A 9000-nucleotide genomic window follows, 5' to 3' on the forward strand; every position below is an offset into this window, starting at 1 on the left:
ATTACAAGTTTCAATCCACTGAAATCTCAAGATGAAACGATACGATTTTATACAACCTACAACTATCTCAATCCAAATTATTTATAATAAATTGGTAAAGGAAAGAACAAAATCATGGATATCAACATTAATGAAACAAAATCAGAACTTTAAAATATGCATATATGATTTTATTATTAGAATGATTTTAACCAAAAATGCTAGGAAAATCTGGAAAATAATGTATTCAACAAAAAAATTCTTTATTTTATGAGTAAATATTAGAATTAAATAAAATTTCACGTTAAACTAGAGTTACCTAAAAACTATAAAAGAATAGAGATTTTGATAAACACTTACCAGGTAAATTATTGTATATGATACGTTATGATGTACTACAATCTTACCCAATAAAATAAATTATAGTGTTGACTCATAACGTTAAACACGTACCGGGAAAACATTTAAGTAAACGACCCCTAAGTGAACATATATTAAATTTGGAGTATATCAACTTCATAAATCTATGTGTTTTTTTAATCGAATTGATTCTACGGCAATATACAGAGTTGTTCCTAGCTAAATTTCAAGCCCCCCTCTATCTCTAATTCCTAGCGATACAAAGCATTTGCGAAAAGATTTCAATTGAAAACGCAATTTCAGACAATGAGGTTAGGATTGTTGTCTATCACAAACATATTCGTGATTTGGTTAAGCAAGTTGCAAACCCATTAAGATCAATTGAGAATGCGTAGATGAGTCAGCTCTAGTTCTATATACGTCGCAGGGTCTCAATTTGTTGTACAACATGTTCGCTTAGATTGTTGAGCATCAAAACCTTCGTTTGATCAGCTCTGACGAGATTATTGGTAAGTATATGTCATATGTCACGTCAAAACGTGAAAGATGAATTTTTGTTATGTCCCATATTACACCAAATATAAGACAATGAGTTTTGTTCTATCCTCACACAACCTTAGGGACCGTTTACCAAATGTTACCTGGGTAAGCGTTTACCAAGTCACATTACCTTACCGGATGAATATGACAAGGACAAAAAATTTAACCCTGTAAGAGCAAGACAAAGAACAAGAGTCTTACCCGGTAAGTGAAGGCAACGACTCCTACCACATTAAAAGCTTATCGGGTAAATTATTGCATACGGTGCTGTTTTCATGGAGTAAAATCTTACCTGATAAGTAAGTAATAATGTTGATTTTTACCGGTGATCACTTATAAGGTAAGTTTTTGGTGAACGACCCCTTAGCTCACTCTCTCTGCCGTATCTAATTTAGATATAAATTACTTTGGTGACAAAAGGGCAACAATAGAAGTTTGAAGGGTAATATGTGCCAATATGCTATTTTGACGGGGGTTAATTGAAGGGCCTCTTGATAGAAAAAGGAAGGGCAAAGTCAGGGTTCACTGCGATCAAAGTTGGAAGCCCTAATCCTGATTAAAATCTTCTTAACGTGCGCAAATTGTGGAGAAAATCGTGGGAATTCTCCATTTTGACACTGGGATTCTGCTTTAATATCGACACCTGCGATAGCTGATTCATCTTGCAACAATGACTGAGGTACCGTCTTCATTTCTCCTGTCACTGGTTCTAATGGATTCTATGGAAGCTTTTTTAATCAAGCGATAGTATTCTATCTATCTTCTGATATGAACGTAGTTCGATTTCACGTAATTGTAATTTTCTTCGTGGAGGTTCATCGTGGGAATTACATTCCCATTGTCGTTGATAATGATAAGATAGAGAACCAAGCAACCGAATAAAAACAAAACCATTCATGTTTGTTAACCAGTGGCATTCGCTCACGGAAACCTGTTTGCAAGTTGGAATTTAGCTAAGAAATGTTCTAAACCACGAATGTGTGGGAGGATAGAGTGGATCCAGTGAAGAAGATGAGATAAACAGAAGATAAGTTTGAATCAACTAAACTGCAATGAAATGACTTTTTAGGGAGAATTGCGCTGATTCCGAAAACATTTGATCATTGTGCTTTAGTAAGGCTTCATACTCAATGGGCACTAGGCTGTTGGCAATCATTCCTTGAATTATCATATGCAGTGATGTGATTGCAGATGTGTACTGGGCCAAACATCCATCCGAGGCTTTGGCCTTAATTAACTGAAGTTCACCTATGCGTTCATCCCTTCTAATGTAAACCTTCTCACCATTGAACTAAAATTTCATTGAATCTTCTTCTTGAAATCAAGTTGCATAGGTCCTAGTGTCTGGAGCCACATAATGCCAAACATCCTCCCAGCTGAATTATCATGACCTCTGTCCTGAAATCTTCCCTTGCATTTTCTATGTAAAAGTTCGACATATATGAGTTTTTAAGAATCTCTTAATTGGATATGGTATTGACCATAGGCTTAGTTCTTCCACCATGCTCCCAATCATCTCAACCATGGTGGCGACAAAAAGATTGTGGGTTGATCTTAAATGGAAGCTCCTTGAACTGTCCAATGAGTCTACCTGTGCTATAGCCTCACCTGTTAATTGCTTGAACTTACATTTCCCCTTCTACTTCATTAATCTCTTCATTGCATTTGAAACTCTGGCTTCCTCCTCCATGTTACACCTTTCAACGACCTCCCCTTTTTGTATTATGTACAATTTGGGTTTTCTACACACAGGTTTTTATGCCACTTGTCCCCACAAGCATGAGGCCTATCTCCTTTTTGGATAAATTTTGGCTGGGTAATTACATTAGTATTCGTGTAATTACTTCTCCCCTTTTGCTTATTTGTACACACTGTTAGATCCTCTGTTGACCAATTCCCCTTAGTAAGGATGCAGATTTCCGCTGCCTCACTCTATGCCTGATATCTTCACTCAAGCCTGAAATGTAAGACTCCAGTAAAATGGTTCTACTAACCCAGGGTCCACCACATTTAAAATGTTCCTTATGGCTTTCAGTTTTTACAAGTACTTCAGAAAGCTGGAGGTGTACCTCAAATTAGGAAAAGGGCTGTCACTACCCTCATAATCTTGTCAAGCAGCACAGTCCATCCTTTGGTAGTCAGCCATAGGGAAGAATGAGAAGAATAAACCCCTTTCTAAGCCACCTCAGGGGTCGTCTCAATCGAAATAGGAAATATGGGTTTTGTTATCTTGATTTGGCTGGTGGCATTATCAGCTTCTTCTTTGCTTTTCACATTAAGTGTCTTCAAGTTGAGCTCGATGATCTTTGCTTCCCAGTCTTGGACTAGTCAGACTGTTTCCTCCAAGGCTTTAACGGTGAGTTCAGTTTCTTTTCTAAGCTTCCCAGCTTGGTCAAATCCTTTAGTCATTTGCAATAAGGTGTGATTCTGTCCTCACTGTTGCTGCGTCGACGTGCTGCACCTTCAGCTTTGTGATCGGTGGTCTTGTTCCCAAATTTGCAAGAGATTTTTGCAAAGCCTTCGTAGTTATAATTTTTGCTGGGTTCTTCCATGGAGCATCACTCTAAATGTTGCAAGTTAGAATCTATCAACTGTATTGCTATGTATTGTTCCAACCACAAGTTTATTCGGTGGAAATACTCAAATTAATCACCAAAATATGCTCCTGCCCTTTTTCTCTAGTAACATACTACTTATAGTCTCCAAACAACCTCTGACACATGACCGTACTAATCGAGTTTGTCAATGAAACCTTGTTTGCCAATGTTTTAATCTAAAATGGCTGGTTTTAGTATTTCTACCAATTTTATTTCTATGTATAACCTATGCACTAAATATGTGCTCTATGATTCTATCTTATACGTTTTGATTGCTTAGTTTTGTCATGGTTTATGCTTTGCATTATATGATTTTTGATATCCTTTACTATCTTAATGACATCCTATTTCGTTGTTTTTCAGTATTGGGTTAGTCAGGGAAAAAAATGGTGCGACTTATGCAAAATCTTCATATCCAATAATCCTTCCAGTATCAAGAATCATGAGCTTGGCCAACGTCACAAAGATAATGTTACCAAGAGGCTGGCTAACATGAGAGAAGAGAAAGTTGCCAAAGATAAAGAGAAAAAGGAAACGGCCCGTGTTCTCACCCAAATCGAAGAGGTGAATATGATATTTTGTATGAAGAATAATTATCCTCAATATCAATAATTTTTTTCTGTTCTTATGTCCGTGTTTCTTTACTCTTAAAAATAATTTTTGTAACTATAACATTGAATTGGGTATCTTCACCACCCACTCATAGCCGGTTTTTGAATGTTTATTCATTTTTAATGATTTTTTTGTTTTTTTTCTTGAATCTTGCCATATTCTTGGTAGCTACTTTATTAAATACAAGCATGAAGGGCCTGCTTTCAAAATCTTTATCCAGAAAGATATCTTAAACATTTGTCACACTAACCTTGAATAAGTTGTTCCTTGTGTCCCAAATATCGAGAAGCCATCATACATCGAGGCAGTGTGTTGATTACAATATATTACAATACTTATGTGGTTCCTTTCCAAATTGCTGGCAGAAAGCGAGTCGTAGCTATCAAAAGGACATATCAACTTTTCAGAGGGGCAGGGATTCTAATGATAACTCATTAGGTGCTCAAACAAGCAGTGAAGCGATAGGTAGTGGCTCTACAACATCTGGAGGTTAGTAAAGTTCTCAACAGATAGCATGTTGGGTTTTATGGACATTTTGGCTACACAATCTTTTTTTGTACTTAATGTTTGTGCACACATACACATGTGTATAAAGGTTTCCATGATTGATAATTTAAATGTGTGTTAATCATGTTGCGTTCTTTCTCACTTACTGAATTTATTCGTTATAATCTTTTATGCATGTACCTTTTATGAAAAATCCAAATTAATATGGAAAAGTAGTAGATCATTGTTTTTATCAAGAACTCAATCTCATGATGCAATAAATTACAATGCGGTTTTCTTCTGCATCCAATGTGTTTAGCTTTTGCCATGGGTGTGAAGTTGGTCAACATTGATGTGAATTTCAAAGATAGACAAGTAACTGAGCTGCAATTAGATCCTCTATGTGTAAATGGATAAGAACATATTAGTTTGAATAGTCATGTTTTGTGGTTCTCCACTCCTATATACATGACTTGAGTCGGGTCTATTGCAGGTGACTGTAGTCAGTCAACCGATCTGCATTGCATAGTGATCAATGTTATCTGACTGCTTATCCCATTGTGCGGTAGACCCAAACCTAGTCCTGAATGCACGATCTCATAATATTCTGCAAGTCGAGAAGTATCTCAAAACACAAGTCTAGTGGGACATTATTAAATCAATTTGTTGGGTTTATTATATTATGGTAAGGTGAGAAGACAATTGCCAGGGTAATCTATTATGGTAGTTCTGAGGTAAGTGTCCCAAGAATCCCTGCCTAGAGCCACCTAAGTGTCCCCCTAGATATTAAGTTTTACCCCACCTTGATTAGTTGGGGTGCGTAATCGGTCACCTAGGAGTTTCCGCATTGCTTCACTTGGCACCTAATCATTGAACTAAACATCTCACAAAATTAGGCAGGGATTGATCGACTTTTCTCAACTTCTATTCACGAATCAACTTTTTTCTACTTGGAGGTAATCATTCCCATTTTCTCCAAGTAATAGTATCTATGGAACTAATATATTAGAAAAGTAATTATGTCAAAGTAACATGGTGCCCAAAGTTGTTAAAGGCTCAAGGCGCACTTAGGCACAACAGGGTCCCCGGGCCTAGGCGTGAGGAGCAGGCCTGAGGTGCAGGCCTCAGGAATGCGAGGCACATCTTATCAATATATACACACACACTCACACCCACACACACACACAGTTACACACGACAAGTCTCCAATGCAGCAACCAACAGTACTTCGATAGAGGCAGAAGGGTTCAAAGCATGAGCCATGAAGGAGAAGTTATAAGGTCTGGGTATTTATAGAGGACGCTTGAAGTTCTAAGGACTTAGTATTTAGTATCTGGGTTTGACTTATGTCATCCATTTAATAACACTTCTTTTAAAAATCTAGGAGATGAGAAGATGAGAAAACTTATTTACTCTTTGGGTTTTAACTAGGTATTTAGCAACTCTTTATGAGGCGCACCTAGGCCCACAAGGCGCCTCAGCCTAGGCGCAGTGCCTTAGTGAGCCTTCTGAAGACGCTGAGCCTCGACTTGAAAAAAGCCCAAGACCTTGATCCTTATGAGCCTCAGAGCCTAGGCCCCCCTCTGGTACGCTTTTAACAACTATGTTGGTGCCAAAATTTTAAATCTCATAAATGAACCTTCTATGCTACTGCTTAAGTATCTGCGTAATACATAGGTGATTAAGCATTGAAAGGCTATGTTTGGCAAACTAGCTGCTAAGGTAGCTCCAACTGTTGGCTAATAAGAGCATTGTTATGAACCGAATTGATTGACAATTGAAATAGAAACCAAGTGATAAGGACACTGTCAGATGCTTGCAAGGAAAACGAAGAACAAACTAGCATTTGAGAGGCTAGAACTCTCCCATATAGAACCCACTAATTTTCTGCATGCCTTGCACCACTACATCCTCCCTATTTATACTAAAATTATTCTAACAAGTACCCACATAACCACATTACCCCCTTCGTAACTATTCTAGAATATTACATAGGAAAGGGCTTGGGACTAAGGTGGGTACATGACAAGCATCTCCAACAAATTCTCCAAAATGGAGAAGCAAAATTCAAAATCTTCAGAAAAAATTACATTCAACTCAAATAGCTTCTCTATTTTGGAGAGTACAACATCAATAATATTATTAAAATATTTCATTCTATACCCGCTACAATGCAATTATTATATATAAATGGACCTTTTGTCGAGTCGCTTCTGTATATGTGTAGATCGCCTTCTTATATAAGAAGTAGGTATATGTCTTCTTATATAATAAAATAGATTTTACCCGTATAGTACAGTGAGCAGTTCAGGAATTTACTCAACCAAGCCCTTTTAACTCAGTGGTAGAGTAGTGCCATCGTCATGCGTAAACCCTCGGTTCAAATCCAGTACATTTAATAAATATTATTTCTCTCCTAAACATTTTATTTCAAGTTTTCTTATTGGTGGGAATATAATAAAAAAATTATTTCTTTCTCATGGTAATCGTTTCTGGGGAGTTCTCCAAATTTTGAGAATTTCATGCTCTCTCCCCCCTACTTTCTCCGTTTTAGCGAAAGTTTTGGAGCAAATTTTTTGCCAAAAATCACAATTTTCTCCATTTTGGAGAATATGTTGGAGATGCTCCAAGCTAGATGTTAGTTGATAAACTGGTCATGTTTGGTAAAAACAAGCTGAAAAGCTAGATGGCAACGTAAATTGACCTAAAAGGACATGTCGAAATTGGAATATTAGAAGGGGCATTATTGAAGAATTTTTGAGACCCCCCAACCCACCCCCCTGCGTGCGAAGCTTATAGAAAAGTCCACTTAAAGTAGTTTTTCAAAAGGCTAGCTTGTAAGTTTATGGAATTATGGCTAAGAAAATGGGTTTTATATTTTCTTTGATGAGCTAAAAATATAAGCTAGTTTATGGTTGGTAAATTGTCTATAATCACTGGTTGCCTAGCTCCACTTAACGTTTTCTAGAGCATTGTCTGAAGCTATCTAGTGATATTCCGGATTGCTTTTTAGCATGATCGTTCTCTCTTTAAATGACACATCTTTTAATTGATGACAGAATGGGAGCATGATGCCTCATCGGGTTATCAGTATAATCGAAGTAACGGCTGTTACTATGATCCAAACTCTGGCTTCTACTATACCGATGCTTTAGGTACCATCGAAACCACATTACTTCAACCCTAATCATGCTTTCTTGAACTCCCATTATATTCTGATTGCCAAGATTGCAACAGGTAAGTGGGTGCCAAAAGAAGAGGCTCTTGCTGCTGCAGCTAAACTCTCTTCTGGACCCATACAAAAGAAACCCAGTTTTACTACCATGTCATCGACTTTAAAAAGTCACACCGACTCTAAAACTCAAACGCGACCTGTAAACCCCACACGATCGGTTAACAGGCCATCGTCTCTTGCTATAAACAAGAGAAAACGACCTGATGCTAAGTCAAAGGTTGTATCTGAGGAGGAAGCCGCTGCACTCAAGGCAAGAGAGGCTGCAAGGAAGAGAGTCGAAGAGAGAGAGAAATCCTCGCTCGGTCTTTATAAGCATTGATATGTCGACCACACACTTGATAGCACAAATCTACGGTAGTAAGAAATTCTATGTCTGTTTATAGCACAAATAGTTTACCTTTTGATCTGCTAAAGTTGTAGCAGATCAAATGACAAAGCAAACACTATCTTTGATCTGGCAAAGTAGTGTTTGCTTTGTCATTTCAGCCAAAGCAAACACTAGGTTTTATTTATGATGAAAAGCCAAGTATGATAAAACATCTTTTTAGCTTGTAAATTTATCATCTTCTTCTTTTATTCAGGAGAAAACGAAACGGAAATCCGTGGGCCGATGGAAATGAGAGGTTTCGCGAACAATGTAAGGGTCGATCCGACTCCTGATATCTTGAAAATACGAGACTCGCAAAATCGATATGTTTTATTGGTTCATATCTTGTTTTTATTCATCCTATCAACATGACCCATAAAATGGAGAATCTTGTATGTGCATTCACATTACACCCTGTCACGTGTGTGAGAAATTGGCAAAAAGGTGGTTGGTGGGGGCCTGGACTGGTGTGGGTTTGGTGGTTCATGAGTCACAGTTGAGGATGGAGTCCACTTGGTTGATCCATTTGGTCACATAAATCGGCCACTGACCATACATTTTTAAATTCCTTTCAGACCCCCCTCCCTCATCCAACCGACACCAATTGGCCATTATATTAAACTCTCTTGAAGAAATTCGTATCTCTAATTTAGTAATATTCAAATACGACTATTTTATCATATTTAATTTTTATTTTTGAGATATATATATATATATATATATATATATATATATATATATATATAGAGGAGCGATCAAATGAACCCACTCCAATTTGTAAAAACCGTAAAAACTACTCTCATTCGTCGATTTCATTGTTTAAT

The 9000-nt window shown here is 37.2% G+C and overlaps 1 protein-coding gene across 2 annotated transcripts; it reads left to right on the forward strand.

The window, feature by feature from the left end:
• Window positions 1–1406: 1406 nt before the first annotated feature.
• Window positions 1407–8592, forward strand: LOC112517422 (zinc finger protein ZOP1). Of its 2 annotated transcripts, none has more exons than XM_025124850.1 (6): window positions 1407–1558; window positions 3840–4040; window positions 4454–4577; window positions 7634–7729; window positions 7812–8166; window positions 8391–8592. In XM_025124850.1, the coding sequence occupies exons 1-5, from the start codon at window positions 1550–1552 to the stop codon at window positions 8126–8128; spliced, it is 747 nt and encodes a 248-aa protein (XP_024980618.1). In that variant the 5' UTR covers window positions 1407–1549; the 3' UTR covers window positions 8129–8166; window positions 8391–8592. The 2 variants fall into 2 exon arrangements, with proteins under 2 accessions (XP_024980618.1, XP_024980616.1); XM_025124848.1 differs by having other exon boundaries at window positions 7812–8163.
• The last annotated feature ends 408 nt before the right edge of the window (window positions 8593–9000 follow it).

This window comes from Cynara cardunculus (assembly GCF_001531365.2).
Source record: "Cynara cardunculus var. scolymus isolate 2C chromosome LG 8, CcrdV1, whole genome shotgun sequence".
In the NCBI taxonomy this organism is placed as follows: domain Eukaryota; kingdom Viridiplantae; phylum Streptophyta; class Magnoliopsida; order Asterales; family Asteraceae; genus Cynara; species Cynara cardunculus.

Bases quoted from the DNA above. Each gene is read 5' to 3' on its own strand.
- LOC112517422 (XM_025124850.1), top strand. The intron at 4,578-7,633 runs GTTAGTAAAGTT...AATTGATGACAG, and splicing joins TGGCTCTACAACATCTGGAG to AATGGGAGCATGATGCCTCA. The intron at 7,730-7,811 runs GTACCATCGAAA...AGATTGCAACAG, and splicing joins CTACTATACCGATGCTTTAG to GTAAGTGGGTGCCAAAAGAA.